Below are 24,763 nucleotides of genomic sequence, written 5' to 3'. Positions count from 1 at the left end.
CATATTTAAGAACTTTCAGTATTTTTTTCTGAATTGACCAATATTACACCATAAACAACTGAAATGTCTATAAGGTCATCATTATACTCCATATGCCATATAATAAAGACACCATAAGAAGACTGAGATTATTTTCATCATAAAATGGAACACTGAAAATGATGGACTGGCTTCCTCAATCCAGACCTTAACCCCATCCAGCTCTATTGCAGCTCTATTGAAAGGAAAGTCTTTGGCTTGAGCTGCAGGAGCCATTGGATAACAATTGTGTTGGAGTCCTCTGGAAATACATTATGCCAGGGACATGTGCTGCTTTGGTTGCTGCAAAAGGTGGACAAACCAAATATCAGAGTTTAAAGTAGATAAAAACAGAAGGACTCACTTTATAAGGTGTTTGTTGTGCTCAGAGCAACCATCTACATGTTTCATGACCACACTTAGGAGGCAAATAGGTTCATATTTTCAGATCTGTCAGGTGTTCTAATAATTTTTGCTTTTCTTCTTAATGTCATTGAGTAAAGATGGACTGAATGATCAAGATCTCAAACAAACGCTAATTATGGACACAAGTGTTTCCCACTGTAAATTAAGGTTTTACAACTACTTTCTCGCCAGGATGGCTAAATGAAATAAACATCACCAGGTATTTATTTAATCAGCGCTGTGTAACCTTTGTAACCCTTAGTAAAAAGTCATGCAGCCCACAACAAGAGGGACACCTTTGAGCCTTTGGTTGACAGACAACATTTTCAGGTCATGATCCTCAGTTCAACTGGCTTTAGTCAGGTGTTTCATACCCACACAGTCAGGAGTTTTGTTGGCTCCCTGAAAAAAGAGCTTCATAATGTAACCCAATAGTCATGAGAGGTGGGAACATTTAATGACCAGTATTGCAAAATTCAGTCTTCACTAGTTACAGTGATGGCACCACAAAATAAAAGCATATCATATAAAATTAACAAACCAAAAGTATGTCTGATTAAATCATGGCAGATACGTCGAAGATGTGATTGTAAAGCTTCAGTGTAACCACCAACATTAACCCATCTGTAAACTTTACAGTTTACACACATCCAGCATAAAATACAGGATCTCAGACTCACGATACACAAAGTAATTGAATGCAATTTTTTGTTTAAAAATACAAAAAATAAACCTAAAAGAGGATATTTCATCCTTCAGTCTTCATATCCCTTGAATTAGGGACCAAACCTGACATTTCTCTAATTTTTCTACATATTGCAACATATGAAAATCTCCTCACTCAGCACAATAATATAGAAAAGCTTTTGTCCCAAAATATACATGTAGAATTTAAGAAAATGTAATATTTCCTTTTAGAGTGTCCACAATTAAGCTGCTTCTTTAAAGTTGAATGTAGATGCAGACGTACCAGAAAAAAAACAGTTTGTGATGGTCATCAAATGTGATTTTAGCAGTTTGTGATTCAGAACTAGCAGCATCTATCTAAAAAACAATAACTAAAATCAAACAGTGTAGAGGTGACAGAGCAAGCGGCACTGAGCTCCATGCTGTTCAATCTTAAAAATGTAATCTAGCGTGTGTGGTTGCTAAAACTGGCTCCATCAGGGACCCTGAGCTGGCTGTGTATACTATGAAACACTTGTGAATTGATAGAATGTACAATGGACCGCAAAAGGAAAAGATCGTTTTACACTATAACTGTTGTGAACTGCTCTTCATGCCTTGTACTTCTCCTTGCCCGTTTCACTAATGACGCAGATGTGCTGGAAAAGAGAAGATTGTAAGTATTGCACCAAAACGTTGATGAACATATTCTGTAGAGGTTCTTGAATTTAAATGCAAGAGTCTTCATTACACAGTAATACTTACATTTAAATCTCTAAAGTATTCATTGTAGTCTAGCGCGTACCCCACCACAAATTTGTCAGGGACCTCGAATCCTACAACTGAAAGGAAGGTTGAAAAGATAAGTTACTCATCTTTATGGCTGTAAACTGACAAAACTGCAAAGAAGGAATGTGTTTCAAGAGCACTAGATATGCGTTTAATATATATAACTCACAGTCTGGTCGGTAGCCAACACTTCTTGGTGTTCTCTTCACCAACAAACTGAAAAACAGAAAACAAGCATCAATATTTGTCACACGCTAAATCCAACTAAAAGAATAATGATCAGATTGTCTGTTATACAAGTATTTATACATTACCTTGCTACTTTAACCATTTTGGGATTGTACTGTTTAAGTAGTTGCAGTAATGTCTTCATCGTCTTTCCCGTGTCGATGATGTCCTTAAAAAGAGCATGAGAGAAGTTGGTGTGGAAAACTTTGGAGCAGAAATCTGCCTGCCTTTTGATAGAAAGGAAAAAATGATACATACCTCCACAATCAGGACGTTCTGTGTAAAAAAGAAAGAAACAATAGCATTAGTAAATGAAGAGGGAAGTGGTTATACTGATTCTGGCATGCATGTGTTCCACACAGTAATGAAACAATAGTTTAATACTTAGTTATCTATATAGCAGCTTCCTTTATTAGTTACATGAGTTACATGCGCAACTGTTATTGTATCGAACTACTACCTTAACAGCAACATGCAGGAGTAACATTTAGAGAGTAGTGTTTATTCTTAGGACTTTGAAGGCAAATTTGTTTTCCTGCTAGCTTTAGTCAAATGAACTGTCAGACAAAAAGTCTCAGAAAATGAGCCACACTTATCAAGTGTGAAAAACAGGTTTCAAAATAACTTGTTTCTGAAATTATTAGGATGTTATTAAAGTCATATTAAAAACCACACTTAACATGAATCTTATTCTATTCATCTAATTAATAACATCATTATAAAATGGTGATAAGATGATAACTGAGCTTCAGTCACACATCATGTTAGCTAAATATGTGACAGATACTTCTAACATCATAAAGACCAAAGTGGTCACAAGTCTGATTCTAGCCATCATGATGAACTCTACACTTTTTACCTTTCCTGTCAACGTAGAGAGGTCATCTCCACCAATGACTTTGATTTCCCCTGTCGACTGGTCGTTCTGTGAGGACAAAAGAGAACATGGCATGTTGCAAACTTTAAGACATATGTTGTACAGATTCATTTACTGCAGTGAGGAAAAATATAGACTAAATCATGGTTGTTAAGGGAAACAAAGACTTTAGACTTTATACAACTAAATGGATGCTTGTTTTGTATGCACAGAAACATAAACAAGTTATTCTAAGAAAAAAAGAGAAAGAAAACATGAGTCAAATAAGGAAAACTGTCAAGGAAATCTAACTGAATGGTTTTTTTTTAAATCATCTAGGTGCATCGTTATCACAACCTAGAGACTCACAAAATTCTTAACCCACAGGCCCCATGTGACCCATCTACAAGCCTCAATCTTTTCATGTTTGCTAAATAGACCACCAGTAGTAACGCACAGATCTGTGTGAACTGATGAAGAGCTAATAATGCTACATGCTTTCTTTCTTCAGGTCTGACTGACCTTTCATGCATCATCAAGTAGCGCAGTGTTTTTTTTTTTTGCGATGATTTTACGATACTGAGTGGAGAATCGGGTCAGCAGCTGTGTAACAGCAGTTATAAAAGCCTCATGAAGGAGGACAAAGTGTTGGTTGTTCATCTCTTTAGTTTCTCTAGTCAAAACCTTAAATCTAAATGAATATGCACAAGATTAACCATACTTAAGTTGCTTTTCTTTACATTGTCTGAGGTTAATTAAAATTTTGGCTTTGAATCATGTACAGAAACTCAATTAAGAAAGACTAAATCAATTAGGCTGCTAGATTCTCATTCAGGATGCTTCTGATGTGTCCTACTCACTAATACAGGATACAGATGATGGAGAAAGTTCATTTTCCGGGCATGTTGTGAAATTCTGTAACACTGATGCTGACCTCCATGGTGACTATATTTTGCGGTGAAATTGTTTTTGCTGCTTAATCTGCTCTCACAGATGTTTCTTTGTTTTTTGTATGTATTTCTGAGCTACTGCCAGGATTCTGTCAGGGTTGCTCAGGATTCATCAGATCATCTTAATTGTTAAATGAGAGCTATGCTTCTGTTAATTCAGCTGAAGTCATAGGCTTCTGTAAACAGCTTGAAGTCATAGACTGGGGTGTAAACTACAACCTAAAGAGCCAAAAAGACTGTCCTGACACGTTCTGACACAGGCTCCAAACAGCACATGTGCACGAATCACGTATGTAATTACCAGCTCATTGGACCCTGAATCAGCCCTCTTCAGTGCAGCTGCTGTGGACAGGGGCATGTTTGTGACAGTGTTTGTGTCCATGACAACACCAGTAACACTGCATTTGCAAACCAGCGTCTGTGTCTAGCAAATACTGAATAATGACGTAATGTGAGTACTTTTGAGATTACTTGAAAAGGTCAATCCGGATTAAAAAAACAAACAAAATGGTAGATGGTAGATTACACAGTAGCTCTTTAGGCGAATGAAGTCCACTGTCATGGGGATGGAGCGGTCACTGTTCCTGTTCAGGGCCTTGATGTAGTCCAGCAGGTCGGCAAAGAACTTGTAACCTCCTTTAAGTACACAGAGGGCCACGATGTGGTGTCCCCCCATTTCCTTCATGATCTCTCTGGCCAGTCTCTCTGTCCTGGAGTCACGTGGGGGAGAGAGTGACAGAGAGGGTCAGCTCAGTTTACTGCTACAGTCAGCAGTACTTCCCTTTCCCATTCAGTTTTATCACAGGGCACAGCTGTCACACAAGCTAAAGCACACTAAGGTAGAATAACATCACAGACCCTGTTTATAGAAAGCACAGAAGGTAACTTCATTTATTAATTCTCAGATATGATGGTAAAAGTAGAAATAAAAAGATGAGAAAAATCACCACAGGCCTTGTGAATTTATAAATGCTGTTCATAACAATGGACAGAGATTATGGATCTTTAATCCTTTTCATTAACAAAGATTTGGCCTATGACTGAGTGATAAATCTACTGATTAACTCGTATGTGTGGTTTAGGACAGTTTTTGAAAATATCGAGATTCTCTCTTTAACTTTCTCCACAGCTCAATTTGTGTTTAAACACTTCCCCATTTTTTCAGAAGGATATGTAAATCAAACAGAGCGATCAAGCTATGTTCAAAGAGTGTTTGTTAAAACTTAATCATCAGCCAAACTGCCTCTGGAGACCCTGACCTCCCCGTTATTTATACCCCTACCCCACACCCAGAAAAGCAGCCCACCTGTCCAAAATGAGTCCATGTGGGATGTAGACCCTCTCCAGGTCAGCAGCATAATGCTTTGGTATGCAGAAAAGGTCCAGGTCATAGCCCTGCTCCTCATCACTGATCTGAAATCAAACACATCACAGAGGGGTTCAAATCTCAGAGATATGGTGCCTTCACCTGACACAGGGCCACTGTAAGGGGAAGAGACAAAGTTCACAGTGATATTAGCCTCACAGCACAAACTAAGGGTTATTGCTACTTCTATACACTTTATCACTGTTGACTCACTGTTCTAGTACGAGAATCTTAAAGTCTTTCCAGGTCAGACAGTCGTCATTTACTTTGACTTACTCTACAAGTGGTTCCGAGTTTTTCTCATTTCTTTAGGAAATCTGATTTCCTGCTCAGGCTCAGATGCCTGCTTCATGAACCGAGACAGCAGTAACTTGTATCATGTGACAGCTGGTGGATGGTGCAAAGCCTGAGGTGCAGTGGGAAAGAAGTGAGTGTTTACAAGCACAATCTCTGCAGTTATTATGGTGATTAATTAAGATCCTCACAAGTAAAAAAAACCTTCTTTACCCCGCACCAAACTGAGAAGTGCTCTTCTTCACACTGCATTTAGGTAACCGCAATAAAGTGACAGTCCCTTATGCCCTCTAAAATTGAAAACATGCCATCTGTTTGGGCTTCCCCCTTTCCATTTCCAATGATAATGACTGATACTGAGCAGATGTCCTCAAGGTAACATGATACAAGGAGAGTGTTCCATGGCTGCAGCAATGTTTCCTTTTAATTCAAAACAGCCACAAAAAGATGTCAGCCAGGGTCAAGAGCAGGTTATAGACAGTACAGAGTCATTGTTTGGCAAACTGCACCGTGGAGCGATTCAAATTGGGAAAATTGCTGCTTTCAATGCCATTTAGGCGATTAGTGTTTTTAGCTTCCTCATCGACAGCATTGTGACCAGCCAATCTGCCGGTCTGATTTCATCACAATGGGGCAAAAGCATCCAACTGTCTGAAATTTCCTGGAAAATTCAGCACATTGGTTATATATTTACTCACACCACTGTAGAGGCCCCTGAAACGTCAGCTGTGGTGTAACCCTGTGCTGTAAAGTAAACTGTAATAAAGCACACATATGTGTTAGAGTTATTTTAAAATTTTTTCCTTCTCATTTTCAGTCCTACTAAATAAGCAGCTTCACTGATGGTTAAATGGGACCAAAAGAAAGACAACAACAAGTCTTTTTACTTTATGGTTAACCCATGTGTTGTCATAACTTCTGACTGTAAACATGACCTAATCGTTAACGCTTTCAAGAGGGGACTGTTTTTCTCTCCAGAAGCAAGACAACCATAGTATCAACCAAATGGTTATTTTCCATTTATCATCTTGTTGTGCTTGAAAGTATTACAACATCAACCTGAAAAAATTGGACAAATTTTCAATGGTTATTGGCCATATTTCATGTCATTTATGTACATACATTTGTGCTCATGAGTTTACATAACATTGCAGAAGTTGAGAAATATGGGCCATTTTTGGAAAACACAAGAAATGTGATCATGTGGAAAACTTTTAAATTCAGAGACAATGGTCAGGTGAAGCCATTCATCATAACATAACTATGTATGCCTTTTATAAATCAGCTGAAATCACCCGCATCAACAGTTTCTGTACCCTTGAATGTTTGGCCTGAAAATAACAACACAGGTTGACACACAGGTTTGAAAAGCTCTAAAGGGTAAGCACCCGCACCTTTGACTTGTTGGATTGTAATTTGTGTCAGTGTATAAAGACTATGTGCATTTCTAAGATCTGGAGAGAGCTCTTCATATCTTGTCTAGAGCTGCACATGTTTTCTACCTACTGAGCCATAGGGAAAGCAAAATAGCCATCAACAGACCTTTGAGAAAAGGGAGTTGAACTTTATCAGGAAAAGGATTAAAAAGACACCCAAAGATAAGAAAATGCCAATGATTAGTGATCAGACTCTGTAACAGAAGTGGGAAGCTAGTGGTTCTGTTTACAGATTTTGCCAGGGAGCCTAACTGTAAACATAGGACCGGATAACTGCAACACAGGTTAAAGTAGTACGCGTCCTTACACGCCCCCTCCCCTGGATCTCGCCTGTTTGAAGCTCTAGTTGTTATTGTTTACAGGTGAATATACAGGTAAGATCGGTAAAACTAGTAACATGCAGTCAAACAATGGACCTAACAGTATCAGTATCAGTCCATAGCGTATATTGCGTCACTTTACCCAGCATGGCAAGCGCGTGTCTCTCACTGTACCTATCGCTACCGTAGGCCACGCTACAGACAGACGTACACTACATAAACGTGATCTACACCAGGACCCTTCACCAAGGTCAGTAAAGGCTAAAGTAACCACTACCGCCCAACATCAAGTGTCTGTCTACAGCACAAACAGTGGTGCCCGTGTGGGTTACTGCGTTATTCCACAGGGAATGAAGAGGTAACCCACGACCATCTTCTGTCTCAGATTTCATTACGGTTGTTCGGGGTCTCTTACCACTACACAGGAGCTTGATGTCGCCATGTCCGTGTCGGTTCCTGACGCTTCGTTTGTTGTAACCCTCAGTAGTCGCCAGAGACAGAAGATTGTATTTCTGCTGAGTGGGTTTCGTGGACTCTTCACCCTTATGACAGCACACGCATGGGAGCGGCTAACCCCGTTGCTACAGAGATGTCCTGCCTTTTTTCCGGGCTGCAGTTCCACTGAACTGCTGCCGTGGTGGTTAGGATGACGCAAGAACGCAGTGGGCCAATCACACGAACAGGAACAGCTAAGCCCCGCCCCACTTCTTAGTGAAAAGGTGCGCGGGCTCTGTGGCACGCGCGGTGCAGAGCCATTAAAAAGTAAATACAGGACTAAATAAAATATGTCACATGTCTTTATCCAAATCTCTCGGCAGAGATACCGATCTCAGACGTTATGTATCACCAGTGCGCCTCTCTTCTGTGTTATGAACACTACATGGACGAGAGTTTTATTCCAGTCCAAAGGACAGAGTTAGTTCCTGCTTTTTAGGTAAATGTAATCACCACGTGGGGGCCTGGAGAAAGAAATCAATGTTACCTTTTATGGTATTTGAGGAAGGGGTTAGTTTCGGGTATTTAATTTAGACTATCTTTTAAGTATTCGAAAAATGAAGACATTAAAGTTTTATGCATGTTAGTTTTAAGTTTGAAAATTTAAGTCAAAACATACAGAAAGAAAGGAGCACTGCTTTTAACTGTTGCTCTTACTGTTAGTGACAGCTCTGGGGGGTTTATCTGCTGACTTGAGCTCTTGTTCCACAGGCGCACAGTACTGACATTTAGAAATATTAGCCGTAGTTGGTGATTATTGAATATGTGTTTCTCACACACTGAATGTACATCTTTGACTTAGGGGGGATCCATCCTTTTCTACACAAGGTCATGCTATGCATCCGTTTTGGTTACAATTAAACCTGTTGATCATTTATACCTTAAGTGATGCTGAAATATTAACACCAAAAAATGGGGACATAAAAACTAATCATAACTGCAGATAAAAAATGGTGTTATCTTGGATTATTTTCAGCTTTTGAACTAGTTGGATTCCCTCTCAAGTTAATCAGAGAGTAAACAGCTGATACATCTAAATTACACAAAGAATGCTGCATGAGCTATAAATACTGGACCCTAAAACTCTGTAAAGGAGGATTTTCATCTGGTATGTCTTTCCTTGTATGAGAATTTATGTTTGTTTTTTTCAGGAGATGAATGCTCATTGTAATTCAGTAGGGTTAAGTCACATGTGAAGAGGAGATTTATCAATGAAACTTCCAGTTAACATGGTTGTATGGTTGCCCTGAAGTGCAAAACACAACAAAACAGAAGTTGCAAAAGATGCTTGTGTCTTTTTCCTTTGTCTGTTTTTCCTTTTTTGTTTATATATATATATATATGTGTGTGTGTGTGTGTGTGTGTGTGTGTGTTTTCTTGAATGTTTTGTCCCTTTTCCTGTGTTTTGCACTTCAGGGCCACTGTACAGTTTTATGTCCTCACCAAGGGTAGCCATGATTAAACTTCTGTAATAAACTGGACCTTCCTCTGTCCTTTTCAGCTTCTTTTTGTCAACACATCAGACCACAGCTATGGTGATGATCTGATTCAGCACAAAATATTTTTACTTGTAAAAAAAAAAAAATCAAAGGCCTAAAGTTATGAATGCAGCACATATAAACATCAGAAGCAGTGCAGCAGAATATGAGTTTGTTAGGCCCTTAAGGGGATGTTGTGCGAACAGTCATGGAAAAAAAAATTAAATAGCAGCCTGTCTGACCTCACACTGTTATCGCTAGAGTGACGTTTCTCCCTCTACAAACCACATCACCCCTACTGCCTGTAACTGACCATGACTCCTGTGTTGTTGTTGTTTTGAGTGGCATACAAACGCATTTAAAAAAAGGGACACAATTTACCCTTTAAATGTGTAAAATAAAATCATTTCTATTTCCAACCATCCATGAGTACATTTGTTGAGATACAAGTAACAGTACATCAAACAGAGTCAAGCCAACTTTTCCAAAGAGCTCTACTTTGCTCTTTAGCAGCTAAATAAAAAAAGCCACCTTTAACAGTGGAAAAGTACAAGTGCATGCTGGCAAAACTTGTTACTGTGACTGTCTGAAATCCAGATATTCAAAATTACTCATGATGATAATACAGTAGCAAAATATTACATATCAAGAAAAAAAGGCTAACATCAAAAGTATTTTTAAGACATGATTACAGAAACAAAGTAATCAAACTGCACAACTTGATAGACTAGTAACAAAACAGACCCCTCTTAAAAGTGAGTCCTTTAGGAGCTAAGGAAGAGCAAGAATGTATCAATTTCTGCAAGAGTGGATCATGGAGTCTGTGGGAGCATGAGTGGTAAGTGACAATCAAAAGATCAGTTCATCAGATCTTATTCACTGCAATAATACACGTGTTTGAAATTGAGTCCACTGACTGACTCTTTGAAAAGTTAGCATCCGCTCTTCAGTCCTGCAGGAGTCCAGCGCTCGGCACAGAACCCCCAGTCAGTGAGAAGCTCAAAACAGGGTTTCATGAAGAAGACATCTGGTGGCTATTTGGGCATCCAGTCCATTACTGGGAGAAGCCGTGTGAACAAATCGTGGAGGCTTGAAGACCACGTTTTTGAGAGTAGGCTAAGATATAGTATAAAAACATTTCACTCCCTTGTCTTTGTATCCTTCTGTATTTGCTCCACATCACATCCAAATAGCCAACCTGAAAGAAAGGAATCAACAAAACAACAGGATAATCGTTAAGCACCAGACATGTTTGAAACTAAATGTGGACGTACTTTCCATTCAAATTACCTTCACAAATGCTGTACCTAGTTGCCGTTCACTTGCATTGACTGTGTTCCCCCGTGGTCAATCGCTGCTCTCTCTCTGCTGCGGTTCTCACGCTCCTCATCTTCCTCATCCCTCTCCTCGTTGCCACTGTGGTTCTTACAATATAGTCTGAGAACAATATATAAACAAACAGGTTAGAAAGTAGCTAGTTTTGACTTCTTGAAGCACAATTACAACTTTTAAATGTTGTTTTACAACACAACTTAAGTTGACAGTGAAAAGATGTAAACTTTATTCATTTTTGAATGTTGACAATTTTTAACATGGAAGACAATTCCATACTTTCAGTTCCATTCTGTTGTATTTCATTCAACACAATTCCATTTCATTCTGTTCCATCCTAAACCATATTTTTCCAATGAATGCTAACTCATTCCACTCCATTCTATTTTGTCCCATCAAATAATATTCCATATCATTCTTTTGCTCTGCCTTATTTTACTTTCTTCTACACTATTCCATTCAAGTTGATTTGAGAAATGTTAACTTCGTACAACCCAATCCAATCCCATTCTGATCTATTAACTTTGATGAAATAAAGAAAATGTTCTTAGTGTGTAAAATTTTACATCAATGTACTTTGTAGTATCAACAACTGTCATTTTGAGTATATCTACATGTGATTAAACAACATTTAAATCTACAGTAAATTATTTTTTTTAGGTGTCATTTTGTAATCACAAAAAAGAAAAAAAAAGAAAAAAATACTGCATAAGTAAAACTCACTTGTAGATGCCACGTGCCATGTTTTCGATGTACTTGGCTTTGTCCTGCAGGCCGCAGTGATAGTGGTAGGTCTTGACACACGCCTTAATTTCACACCCAATGGTAGCACCCAACTGAGTGCAAAGTGTGCATTTCTGAAAAAGAAATACAAAATAAAGCCAAAAAAATAGTTTCACAATTAAAAAAAATTACCACGCTCTTTTTTATTTTGAATAAACAAAAAAAATTCTCACCATTCTTTTCCCTCTCTTGATTTCTTGGATGACTGTTTTCACATCAAAGTTCCCAAACTCAGCTCGTGATGTTGTGGTGAGCTGCACTGTCCCCGATGAAAAAAGCTGAGAGGGATCAATGAAGTGAAAAAACATGTAAGAGGTACGTTTGGCAAAAACCACTGACAGCAAATTCTTCAAGACAACAACCTCACCATGCATTTGTAGTGTGCAGCCACTTTTTTAGAGTTGTCAGAATGAAGCATGCCCCGTGTTTGGTTCTCTTCATCACCTGCATGACAGAAGCCACACCGCTGGCCGCCATCACCCGGGCTGGACCGAAGAGGTGACCTGTCCCGCTGAATCACAAAGCAACGATCAGACCAAAAAGTGAAGAGTACATACCGCATCGTGTGGATGAACATATAATCTTACATGGGAGGAGCTTTCCTCGTCTGCAGCCTGTGAGGAGGCAGAGCGGCTGTCTTCTGATTGGCCTCGAGATCCAACCTTGGCTCTGCTCTTCTCAAACCTTCCTCGGCCTCGACTCAGTGGAGGTGATGAGTCAGAATCATTGGCCACTCCCTCCTCTCCATCTATGTTTAAAGTTACGTCATGAAAAATCATCTTACAGTGATGTATAACTGGGGAGCAATAATCTCAAAATCCTCAAAAAGAGTAAGTACATCAGAAACAGTCACATTCATGGAACTGTGTATGGTAAACAGAGGTTATGGTGCATGTTTTACCTTGAAGTCCGTCTTGAGAAGCATCCCGGTGTTTGCGGCAGTAAACACTGTTTGTAGGCAAATTAAAATTTAAGCCAACATTAATAAAAATTAATCTGCATTTGTTGCAGATTAACATGTTGAAGAAGGCAAGAGTGACTTACAGGTAAATCCCTTGTGAGGGGTTCTCTTTGATCTGGGCTTTGTCCTTCACAGCACAATAATAGTGATACGTCCTCCGGCATGTCTTCACATCACAGCCGATTGTAGCACCCGGTCTGTGACACGATGAACACATCTGAAAGGGAAAGAAGCGAAGCTCCATCATTCAGAAACACAGTCACACAAAAACACATCCCTTTAAATTCAATGGAAGAAACTGTCTGTTGGTGACGTGGTTTTTATGATTTTAATCTGAGTAGTAGCTTCTTTCCAGAGATCAGGGGGCGCTGGCAGACTTAACTGAATAAATAAAACCATCATCTCTGCTGTGACAAACTAAAAATGCAAGAAAGAAAGAAAATCTTTAATTACAAAGAAGAAAAAATGTACAAGATGTAAAAAAGCACAAAAAGTATCTAGAGTTTGTGTATCACATGTTGCATTATTTCTTCGCGTACTCTGGTGTGGGGAAAAACAAACCATTTTATCATCCGTCGTCTTTGTATTTGGTAAAAGTCAAGTGAAACTCCTGACAAAACTTTTCTATTATTCATTTATTTTTTCACCAACCCTGTTCAACTTTATACCAGACACTCAGACAGTAAGTCTGCACAATATGATAAAGATGGTGCAATAACATGGTTCAGTATTGTGATAACAATGAAAAGTGAAGCAAACAAACAGGTAAGTGCCTGTAAGCTTTAACTTCTGGGGTGGATTCATCTAACTATTCTTCATGTTTGTACCCAGGACCTTTGTTAGCATCATGTCCTTTCCCACCCTTCAGAAGTGATCCAGTGGCTTGTTTTTAACCATTAAGCCTGAGAGTGGCTGATAGGAGGTTTAGATCCATCTACCGTATCATACCAGCATAAAGCATGGCTATTATTTCCTAAATGATCAGATTTAAAAAAAAGAATTTTCTTTTTTATCACAACTGAAAAAAAAACATTTTGTTTTGCAGCCCTAACCAAGTATATTATACAGTGTCCAACAGTGACAGTGTCCAACAGTGACAGTGTCCCAGTAACAAAGACTCAAATCTGTTAATCCCTCTCCACTTCTCTGTGATCAGTGCCACACAGGGAGGGAAAGAGGTTACTTACCAATTTATTTCCTCTCTTGATCTCTTTTTTCACATCCTCAATGGAAAATCCTCCAATGTTTTCACTGTCTGAGGGAGACGTGACCAAGGCCGAGGAGAAGAGCTGCAAAGCACATTGATCAAAAAATATCACCTGGTTTATGTGGTCTTTTTACACAATGGTGAGGATGGTATTTACAATATCTCAGTGTAAACTGTGTTAGGGTTAAAATAGATCATATGTGGTGATTTCACAGTAATAGGCTTTGTTTATGCAGACTGATTCCATCAAGGCCTACAAGTTATATTTATTGCAATACAATGTGTTTATGTAGACCAACCTATGTGACATGTTGAAATACACAAAACACAAGTTGTTCTGTCAGAATTGTTCTCTCAAACCCTGACTTAAAGAATCACTGTCTGAAAGGGTCAGAAACAATGTGCTCTCCTCACCATGCACTTATGGTGGGCTGCCACCTTCTGGCTGTCAGACATCAGTAGCTGCCCGCATTCCTTATCCCGGTTAGTCCTACAGAAGGCACATTTGAGCAGCTTAGCTGCAGCTCCTTTCCTCTGGCCTGACATTTCCGAAGGCTTTTTCTGACCCGAGTCTTCACTTAAAACAAACAAACAAAGGAGTAAATGAATAAAAAATTATAAAACAAAATAAAACAAAAGACAGCGCAAGATCAGGAATGGGTTACAGTACACATGATGGTAAAACCTTTAAAAAAAGATTTCATCAAAAGCAGTGTTATTCAGTAATACAGCTTTTCCACATTGTTTATAATTTCTCATAACAGTGTTTATAACCCAGCTCATATTTACGGTTCACATCTAATTCAAATTAGCTACCATGAGGATTTTAACCAATACATTAATGACACTTAGGGTTTTTAACTCTGGATAATAAATTAAATTAACCACTCAATGTTATTTTATTACAGAGTTTTTGACAGAATAAAAATGGCACAGACATTTGTAAAATTCCTCAAACAGATGCAGTGAATGATGTGCAAACAGTGTTCTGGAAATCTAGTTTCTCACCAGCTACATTTGAAAAACTGGAAATAATAAATAAAACCATTTGGGAAAAAAACTCTAGAGACTTTTTCATAGCAACAGCTCAAAACTAAACCTCCAAAACTGAACAACTGCAGCAAGCACTGACTGTCTGAAAGAAGTCCTCTGCTCTAAAAACACACTGGGGCTCACTTAACCATTTCAAGACTTCAGTGTGGGGCTCTTTTAACTTCTGTTCTCCAGTTTTGGATGATCGAGCTATGCAGAGAGTCTGTATGGACACTGAACTCACAGTAAAGGTACTAAAACTGCAGATTATGTAATAAAGTGCTCATGTTTCGGGAGGGCTATCAAAGACATATCTTATATCTTATTGTTAAACATAAATGCAGAAAACAATGGTTAACAATTAATATTCAGCAGTCATCTCAGATCAGAGGGATCTGATTTAGCAGGAGAAGAAAACCAGCAGCAGCAGCAGGACTGTAACCCCGTAGGAAAAGATCTGATTAAACCAGTTTACCTCACTGGTCTGGGACTACTTTGTAACACATATTACTCCTCTGAGTAAGTTTTTTAATTTCTTTGCATGTGTGTGCTTGCAAAAAATTTAATATATAACATTTTTGCAGAAATAATCTGCTCCAAATCTACTCCAAAAAAGAAGTGCTGCAGTCTCTCGTTTATAAAAAAAATATAAGATTATGCATTAATTTCAAATTTTAGATCCATGCAGCCTTTTGTTATAAGCACTTAGGTCTTACACAATACCTGGTTCCGGTATGTGCAAATATAAATATGGATATTGTTTCATTTTTAGCTGCACTAAACTACGCACTTTTAGAAGTATCTGTGTCAAATATATAAAAATCATAAAGTATGATTGCAAACCAATAAGTGTATTCTTTAGAGTAGACACAACCTCCAAATGTGTGTAGTCATTTGCTGATAGTCTGTTTCATAATGTCTATAATGCGCTCCAGACACCACATGTATAAAGAATATGAAGATTAAATACATGATCAGTCTTCAATAAGCCGAAAACGAAAATGTTTTCTTTAATCACAAAAGCAGTGTTCTGCGACGCCTTGATAGAGCCATTACAGCCATGATAACAAGGCCAGGATTTCACTGCGGCGACTACAGCAGCGGAGCCAGCGTGCAAACACACAAGACTCTCCATAAATAACATCAAATATCCTTTATTTCCACCTCTGCTCCTCTCTTACATGCTCTAGTTTTACAATCCTGCAATATACAGCGATGTTGGTTCGATTTTTCAAGAGGATAAGTTTACAAAAAAAGTACCTCGAATTCCCTTCCAAAGTTTTGAATTAAAGGGGGTGTGTGCCTCTTTCTCCAACAAACTAGCTATAACAGAAAACATTTTTCACTAAGAACATCTCAACGCCCCGAAATCTCTCCCAAGGCCTTTTCATGGAGGAAAATAAAGGTCGAAGGGAGGAAATTATGACACTTAGACGTTATTTTTCTCTAAAACCAGAATAATTGTGAATATTTCCCTTTAAATGTGGGAAATAATCATGACAGGCGCGAGTCTTCGCAAACCGTTTCGAAGTAAAGAGCGCCATACGTGATGTTTCCCTGTGAAAAGAGAGCAGCTCACACTGGACGCCAGCAATACGGCCTGAAACCACAATAGGCCATAAAACACAACGGCTACAACACAGCCGCTCACACGCAGCTCACAACTTACCTGCCGATTAGATTTTTCTCTCTGATACCTAAAAAGATGGTAAACTGTTCCGAGGAGTGCCTGTGTTTCTTCCCGTCCTTCAGCAGTGATCGTGGGCTTTTCACACTAGCATCAAGGTGGCTGCAGTCTACACGGTAGCAGCACTTCCGAGTAGTGACTGTCAAAATAAAAGTCTCAAGAACGAGTATGTGCTGCAGTATTTCAAAGTTGAAAAGATACGTAGGTCAGAGTAAAAAGGAAACCGCTTTATTAAAAAGAACCAATAACAACTGACAAAAAAAGAATATCAATATCCCTTTGAAGTAGATAAGACCTTATGGCGAATCAAATACGTGGAAGTAATTGAATAGATGTTATCAAAAGCTCAGAACGAATAAATAAACAAATAGCAACTGACAAGATTTACAATAGCATTAATTTTGAGAAATACAGAGGCCTGACAATTTTGGCGTTTTATAAGACAAGATAAGGTACATTTTATTTGCATTCATTTTGCTTCCACATAACAGGCATGTACAATGAGAACAGAGTGGGAATGTAAAAATGGAATAGACTAAATTTTACAAAAGTAAAATTAAAAGCAGAACATATAATACAAATAAAGAGGTTAGCCGAACACACCAGTAAGACTTTAGAAGTGACAGTAACAGTAAAGTGACAAATCAAGTTTCAGAGTTGTTGTTTTTTTGTTTTGTTTTTTAACTAGTAAGCACACACTGTTTAGATAATGTAATAAAGATCCTGTTATATTTATTGTGCTTGGTATATAAATTGCTTTGTTAGATAACACTTATTATATTATCCTTTCTAATGTATTCTTATTTCAACAACTGTTAAGTTGTGGGATGGATACTTAAAGGCACATCACCTTTTTAGAGTTATCACCAGAACATTCAAGTAGCATTTCCGATACCAATTGCATTTGGGTTGAGGACTTGATCTTGAAGTTAGTTCTTGACCTTTTTTAAAAAAAAAATGTTATGAAGCTGATTTTGCAAGCATCATTTTCTTTAAAATAAAAAAGTCCCTACCAACTCTCATTTCGATATTTAATTTGGGTGCCTTTTCCTTTCCTTAGAATTTGGATGCACTTGATTTTAGTTTCGGGGCAGTCCGGGCAACAAGGCCCCCGTTAAATGTTTAATTATTCCATTCACTCCAAGTTTGTGAGAAACGAAACATACGAACCCACAGTGAAGGGAGGCGTTTCCAAAGCCCGTAATGCTCAAAGCCATTGGCTAAAATGTGCGTCAGTCATTTTGTGAAGCAAAACATGCCCGCCCAGTGTCCCTGGGATGAAGAGAGGACGGGAGTTTGAACAGAAGAGAACAGGGAAATGAAGTTGTCAGACAGGCCAGCCCAGCAGCTCTCTCTTTACAACTAGGCAGCTAGCAAGTTAGGTGACAGACGGTGACGAGCAGGGAGATTTACAAGAAATATCACAGCTATGAAGGTCGTACTCTTGAGCAACTTGTAGCTACAATTGGTACTCTTAGATAGCTGCCGCCACAGATCTCAGATAACGCCACAGACATTTCCAACTAACAGCGTTAACGGTGGAGACATAAAGTGGACACAACTTGCTGCTAGCCTGCTAGCTAACCTTTAGCAACCGAGCCTCCTTCAGCTTCTGAACAGGAGTTCACACGGTGAGTCCTGACAGCCTGAACTGAATATTTCAGCACTTTGTTACGTGTTTTCTCCGCGGTACTCTCTGTCAATATACGGACACTAGTTTGCTTGTTTCTTGCCGCAGCAAACTAGGTCACAAGCTAACCCAACTTTGCTGTTAAATGGTGCTGTAAACGTTGACAGTTGTAACGCGTCTTTAACTTTGTTTTGGCAACCAAGTTAACGTTTAATGTCTTCAAGCTTGTTTTTCACTTTATGAAGCTATTAAAATATGAAAAACACATCTCAGAAGAGTTGTTTTATCGCTAACACACCCTCATTACTTTTAAAAACTAACTTTTGAGCGTTGTTGTTAGAGACGGTGGCTAGCCATTCGTGTTTTATGGCCTTTGAAACTGTAAGTCAACACTTGACTTTCAAGTTATAATCTATTGTCAGATAGTGTATCTAACGTAGCTGTATCCTTGTTCTCTCCCCACTGCAAGCTTTTCAGCCATTTCCTGATGCTGAGGTACAGGAAGTTGGTTTGCTTTAATCGTGAACCATTTTAACCTAAAGAGGTGTTTTATTTAATCAGGGACTGGGAAAGCGTGCAGCCATGCCTTTTCCTTTTGGGAAGTCTCAGAAGAGTCCAGCTGAAATAGTGAGGAGTCTGAAGGAGAATGTGGCTTACATGGAAAAGTTGGATGCTGCAGACAGCAAAAAGTGTGAAAAGGTCAGAAGTGCTTTTTGATTCTGCCTCATATTCAAGATCTGATTCTTGCTTTCAACACTGACTGAAGCTCTTAATCTCTGACTCTTTTTCTGACAATTAAGGTTGCAGAAGAGGCATCCAAAAACTTGGCTGCACTGAAGGAGATACTTAGTGGAACAGGTGACAAGGAGCCTCAGACGGAAGCAGTAGCTCAGCTTGCACAGGAGCTGTACAACACCAACCTCCTAATTTCTCTCATTGCTAACCTACAGAAGATTGATTTTGAGGTGAGGAAGTTTTGTTTTCAGAAATTCAAAGACGAGTTGGCTGGTGCTGAAACTTAAATGTTAGTTGGACTATATATTGTTGACGTGAGCATCTGCTCTCTTAACAGAAGTGGCTTTGTAAACCTTTAACACTCAAATTATCTTTTTCACATCTTTTTTTCTGTTTCATAGGGGAAGAAGGATGTGGTTCATTTGTTCAGCAATATTGTGAGACGTCAGATTGGCACCCGTACACCCACTGTAGAATACATCTCTACTCACCCACAGATCCTCTTCATGCTTCTGAAAGGGTAAGTTATCCTTTGAGGTTACAGGAGGTGTAGCAGGTACGGTTATGTTTACAAAGTTAGTCAAACAATAATGGAATTAGTTTTCATAGCGATTTTAACTCTTTTTTTTTTTTTTTTTTTTGGTAAAATCTTGTGGCTCAGCATGCCTTGTGATTTTCTACATTACCTGGTATGTGTTTCAACAACTCCCAGAGAGACGAGCATGAACACGTTGCATTCAACTGTGGGTTCTACATGTAGATGACAGGAGTGATTGTCAAATGCTGATATCACAGCTCAGAAAAACCAGCAATCCAGAGTACTCATAGAGCACTGAGTCTTACAGCCTCAGTGCATTAGAGTTATTTTTTGTTGGATCAATTATTATACTTTCAAATGGCCACTTCTGGATTTACTCTGCTGTGGTTTTGAACTCTAGAGTCACGTTTGGATGACTATTCGATCGAATTGTTAGAGATGGACATAACAAAATAAAACAGGAAACATTTTACATTGATGTTTTGAACAGTTGGCCTACATTTAGTTTTGCTCTCGTCGGGCACAGAGTGAATACCTTACCATGGAAAATGAGAACCAGAAAAACAATTTTTATCAGTAAAAACTCTCATTTCATGCTAGATTAATGGATCAAAAACCTTTTAAGGTGAAATTGTCTGAAAGTATCTTTGAATGTTTGCTGTTTTTGATGGTATTACATCAACAGTGTTTGTGTAGAACTGGTTTATATTGAAATCTGATGATGCTGATGACTTGGCTTGGACCTGACGTGTGTTAACGTGTGCAGATATGAGAGTGCAGAAGTGGCTCTGAACTGTGGAATGATGCTGAGAGAGTGCCTGCGGCACGAACCATTGGCACGGACAGTGCTGTTTTCCGAGGATTTTTTCTGCTTCTTCCGTTATGTGGAGCTCTCAACCTTTGACATTGCCTCTGATGCTTTTGCTTCATTCAAGGTAAAGTGCACAGTTTCTTTATTCTGATCTTCTTTGTGGAAGATTTTGCCTGATACATTGGTTTCTTCTGCTGCATCACAGGATCTCCTCACAAGGCACAAGATTATGTGCGCAGATTTCCTTGAGAATAACTATGACAGGGTGAGTTTTAAAGTGCTAATTTAAATCCTAATTCAAACATTGCTCATACTGTCTAATGTGCTTATAAAATGTCCGACCAGGTGTTTACAGAATACGAGAAGCTCCTGCATTCTGACAACTATGTAACAAAACGTCAGTCTCTGAAGGTAAAAGCTTCACTGCTTTGCCCCATCAAAATTACTGTTCATTATTGATTACTTTGTTCTGTTGACTACAGTTTATTAAATCAAGTCTTGATTTGTGATTTTCTTTTCTCAGCTCCTTGGGGAGCTTCTGCTGGATAGACACAACTTCACTGTCATGACAAAATACATCAGCCGGGCGGAGAATTTAAAGCTGATGATGAACATGCTGAGAGACAACAGCCGAAACATCCAGTTTGAAGCGTTCCATGTCTTCAAGGTGTGCCTCACTCATCTGCCGTCTGCTATTTGTCTGTTATTCTACCTTTCTGCATGTGAGGTTTGGATAAATGAAGCCGACTGAGTTCTGACATTTCACCTGAACTCTCATTTCATAGGTGTTTGTTGCAAACCCAAACAAGACTCAGCCCGTGCTGGACATCCTACTGAAGAACCAAACCAAACTCGTTGAATTCCTGAGCCATTTCCAGACTGACAGAGCAGAGGACGAGCAGTTCTGTGATGAGAAGAACTATCTGATTAAGCAGATCCGTGACCTCAGGAGGCCCACTGCACCGGAGGAAGCTTAAAGGAGTGAGGCTGACTACTCCATCGGGTTGTAGATGTACAGGTGGTGTCTAGGGCTACAGAGGGCTAAGAGAGAGCATTAACATGCTTCATTCAGAGTCAATATTAACTCCAAAATATAGGAAAAAAGTAATCACCTCCTTCACTTTTATTCTTGTGTGGATGTGAGGGCGACTTCTATCCACAGCAACCTGATTGGGCTGAGAGCTGTCATCAAACCGTAGTGCTCCCTCTTAGATGATAACGACATTTAGTCTGTTCTTGAAATGTTGGACCTGAAACTGTTACCCTTCCACACACTTTGTTGCTGGGCCCTATTCGTGCCGACATGAGCTCTGAGGTGCTCTTTAAAATCTTCTCAGAAACATGTCCATATTTTAATGATTAAAAAAACTGAGGAGCAAATATATTATTTTTCTAATGTAGCTTCATGGTAAAAAGTAAAAATCATACAGTAACTCTTCTCTGAACCTTGTTTAGTCTGACTTAATACATAGCTTGTTTTATTGCCTTATTGTAAGCAGTTGTGTTGTACAGGTTATAAATGATCAGATGTACGGCTTTGGTTGAGTTACACGTGGATCAAACTGACCAGGTCACTGATAGATGCTGTTGGTGATTGACGTGCACCTGTCAGGTCTTTGGTTGGCTGTGTGAGAGGTGACAGAGGTCACTAATGATTCTGCAGTGCAGTTTTTGCAGATGCATTAGCTGGTACAGGAAGAGAAAATCAAAACCATAGAAGAATCAATTAATTGTGCTGTGATTTTGAGGCTGCGCTCAGTGAGGCTTACATGACTGAAATAGAAACAAGGCATCAGATAATGCTGCAGGGTACCAGCCATCCATTCCCCGCTAACATGAACAGCCAGGATATACCTATCGATCTCACTGGGAGCACTTCATTTCATCCACACTGACTGGGCAAAGATAGCAGTGATTCATTTAAACCAATGATTTAACCAACAATAATAACAAGAGGTTTTTAATTACTTGATGACTTTCAGAGGGGGTTCTTATTTACTGCTTAAGCACTGCATAACACAAGAAATAATATTGCAGTTTAAATGGAGGTGTCGCCCACAAGGATGCATCACAAGTATGTTACACTTCAAATCTGTGATGTTGACATGAGGGTGAAATGTCTTTAAAAACAGTTGGCGTGTTGAGGAGACCTGACACCAACTGTTGTTGGAGTTACTTCTGCTAATTTCACTTTGTCATTAAACATCTGTTTGTACACTGGATTTGAGAACTCAGCAGGCCAAAGGTTTGGGGATGTTAATTTGCCCTAACTAACTGGACCACCTGAGTCTCGTGTAAACAGTGACTCCCGCTCATACAGTTATTTCTTTAAACTTCATAAACAATCCATTACGACTTTACAGGCCGTTTTTTTGATAGAACACCCTGCAATATGCCTGTGATGCATCAGGAAGTACACCTCATCAGATAATAACCACATCTACTGTTAAAACAAGACTGGGTTTGTTTTGGATGATGAGCACTGAATTTATTTAACTCCTCACATGCATCACTGACTGGTCACCTTTCAGTAAAAGACGTCTATTGAAATAATTGCCTTACTCAGCCATTGTCAGTAAAATGGCTCATTTAGGGATTTCAAAGAATTCATCGTCTGTACGCACAGTCTTCTAGTATATACCTCATGGGATTTGAGTTTGCAAATGCTGTGTTCTATTTGCTTTCCTTCATCTGCAAATTATTTTATTTCACAATTTAAAAGGCACAGAAGTGGTTTGTATGCATGCCTGAACTTCACACGTGAGTTCAAAGTAGTACATGGACTGCAGCCTGGTTTTCTCAGTGGAAAACTAGATTTTTAAACTGAAATATTCATTTAGTGGTGCCACACCAAGGTTAATTCATACTGAATTGCAGTGTGGTACTACTGGTGAACTTTGCCTTATTTAAAGACATTAATAGATGATAATAATAATAATGTAAATCTCAAGACCTCTTAATTTGTTTTTAAACCAAAGTCAATGTGAAAAGGGTAAAATGTACATTTCAATCCAATGCATTACCAGTTGATTTCTCAGATTCATACGTAGCATGTTTGTTATCCACTTCACTCTGGAATCGCACACTTTTTTTTTATTCCACATTGACCAGCTTCAGCAAGAGTAGTTTTTCAGAGGTGATTATTGAAATTTTCCAGAAATCACTCTGTTGCACTGCTCCAGGTAGTCACAGGGTCACATGGGGTTGTTCATGGATCCATACGATCATTCATGAAATCTGCTGTGAAAGTGGAACAACATGCTCCTAACAGACTGAAGTCCTCCCCTCAGTGCACTGTCATGCCATCTGTTCAGGAAGTTTGCCTCAAATTTTATTTCTACAAGAAAATCTATGTCTTTTTCAGCATTTGAGCTCATACGTCATCCTTTATTTTGAGTCAGTAGTTTTCAAAACTATGATGTAAATGCAGAGGACTTACCCACATACGCAGTAGTCATTATCAATATCTGTGTGACCACAAACAAACTCGCAGCTTGCTGACAAACAGTGGTTATGTAACAGGCAAACTTATGTAACAATACCCAATATTACCAGACTGTTATCTAACAGATGAATTTTAATTTTACATACATGACCCAAACTATTTTAATCATGAATCTTAATGTCTGAGCAAACTTCCCTGAACTCTGAGTCACCTGCCATGACATGCACTTAGAGGAGGACATGCTGTACACAGACATCCCATCAGAGGGAGCTGTTTGCAACAATTGGCACCTTGTACAAGTTGTCTCAACAAAGCATTTCATGTTTCTTAACCCTACCTCTAATTATAAGAATATAAATCTATGGTAATATTTTATAGACGTCGATACAAATTCCTTAAGATCAATGCTATATATATTTGATGATTCAGAGCTTTCTGTTTATATCTTGGTTGTGCTTTACTTTTTTACTTTGTTGCCTTCTTTTTTTCCCTTTTCTTTTCACTTCTGGATATTTTCTTTAATTACCATGGGAGCGAATTATGTGTAAATAACTTTATAAAGGATAAAGTGTGAGAGCATTCATCAAAATAAAACTTTATGGAAATGTATTTTTGTGTGGCCTCTACAGAAACATTTACCAGTAGTTTCATAATTTTTGCTTGATTTCAGCAGTTATACAGGTACGCTAGCTTATCTTTTACCTGCTAATAAAAAAGTGAGGTAGATATAGGGCTGCAAAATCCCAGGAATTTTTCAAAGTTGGAAACTTTCTATGGGAATGTCCAAAAATAAACAGGGGTTTTTGGACATTTATGCTAACTGCATTTACCTGCTCATATACATATATGAATATTAAAAATCATTAGCCTCATGAACTAACTGCTAAAGTCACACATCATAGATTTTTAAGTTATATAGTGTGAGCCTCATAACATGAAAGTGAAAGTCAAATAAATTAATATGAAATACATGAGTTAACAATAATAATATAGAAAAATATCAACATAATATTGAAAAATAATAAATCTAAATTGTGTTTTTTCTCTTCTTTGCTTGAAACCTAAAAATTATTACTTAGGCAAAAATGCTATTGGGCTGATGAAATGTTGGTTTGTTATGAACAGACATGTATGAAAACATGTCTAATGAAATATGTTTAAATCAAGTTGACAACAAGAAAAAAGCCCTGAAAATTTCCAACATTTCCCCAGGAATTTTAAGAAATAATTAATTTAAATTGACAGTACAAAACTTAGAAAATGTCCAATATTCCTGAACTAAAATTCCCATGGAATTTTCA

At 38.5% G+C, this 24,763-nt stretch overlaps 3 protein-coding genes across 5 annotated transcripts; 1 reads left to right on the top strand and 2 right to left on the bottom strand.

The window, feature by feature from the left end:
* Positions 1-625: 625 nt before the first annotated feature.
* Positions 626-7,913, bottom strand: hprt1 (hypoxanthine phosphoribosyltransferase 1). The gene is made up of 9 exons (XM_074673396.1): positions 7,744-7,913; positions 5,219-5,325; positions 4,439-4,622; positions 2,966-3,031; positions 2,365-2,382; positions 2,193-2,275; positions 2,048-2,094; positions 1,855-1,931; positions 626-1,748 (listed from the first exon to the last, which is right to left on the bottom strand). Exons 1-9 carry the CDS (start codon positions 7,768-7,770, stop codon positions 1,701-1,703), a joined length of 657 nt encoding a protein of 218 aa, XP_074529497.1. The 5' UTR covers positions 7,771-7,913; the 3' UTR covers positions 626-1,700.
* Positions 7,914-9,568: 1,655 nt separating this feature from the next.
* phf6 (PHD finger protein 6) lies at positions 9,569-16,435 on the bottom strand. 3 transcript variants are annotated; one of them, XM_074673252.1, is made up of 11 exons: positions 16,286-16,435; positions 13,999-14,161; positions 13,565-13,666; positions 12,461-12,594; positions 12,318-12,364; positions 12,004-12,164; positions 11,784-11,927; positions 11,590-11,694; positions 11,357-11,490; positions 10,609-10,738; positions 9,569-10,499 (listed from the first exon to the last, which is right to left on the bottom strand). In XM_074673252.1, the coding sequence occupies exons 2-10, from the start codon at positions 14,128-14,130 to the stop codon at positions 10,609-10,611; spliced, it is 1,089 nt and encodes a 362-aa protein (XP_074529353.1). In that variant the 5' UTR covers positions 14,131-14,161; positions 16,286-16,435; the 3' UTR covers positions 9,569-10,499. The 3 variants fall into 3 exon arrangements, with proteins under 3 accessions (XP_074529353.1, XP_074529352.1, XP_074529351.1); XM_074673251.1 differs by having other exon boundaries at positions 9,574-10,499; positions 10,592-10,738; positions 13,999-14,156; positions 16,286-16,429; XM_074673250.1 differs by having other exon boundaries at positions 9,576-10,499; positions 10,592-10,738.
* Positions 16,436-17,568: 1,133 nt separating this feature from the next.
* cab39l1 (calcium binding protein 39, like 1) lies at positions 17,569-23,976 on the top strand. The gene is made up of 9 exons (XM_074674476.1): positions 17,569-17,934; positions 18,495-18,632; positions 18,734-18,898; positions 19,070-19,188; positions 19,973-20,141; positions 20,223-20,282; positions 20,363-20,428; positions 20,541-20,684; positions 20,803-23,976. Exons 2-9 carry the CDS (start codon positions 18,516-18,518, stop codon positions 20,992-20,994), a joined length of 1,032 nt encoding a protein of 343 aa, XP_074530577.1. The 5' UTR covers positions 17,569-17,934; positions 18,495-18,515; the 3' UTR covers positions 20,995-23,976.
* The last annotated feature ends 787 nt before the right edge of the window (positions 23,977-24,763 follow it).

This window comes from Halichoeres trimaculatus, unplaced genomic scaffold (assembly GCF_033239565.1).
Source record: "Halichoeres trimaculatus isolate MK-OKI-2021-1 unplaced genomic scaffold, fHalTri1.1 fHalTri1_scaffold_7, whole genome shotgun sequence".
NCBI classification, from domain to species: Eukaryota; Metazoa; Chordata; class Actinopteri; order Labriformes; family Labridae; genus Halichoeres; species Halichoeres trimaculatus.
This window is presented reverse-complemented; position numbering and strand designations above follow the sequence as displayed.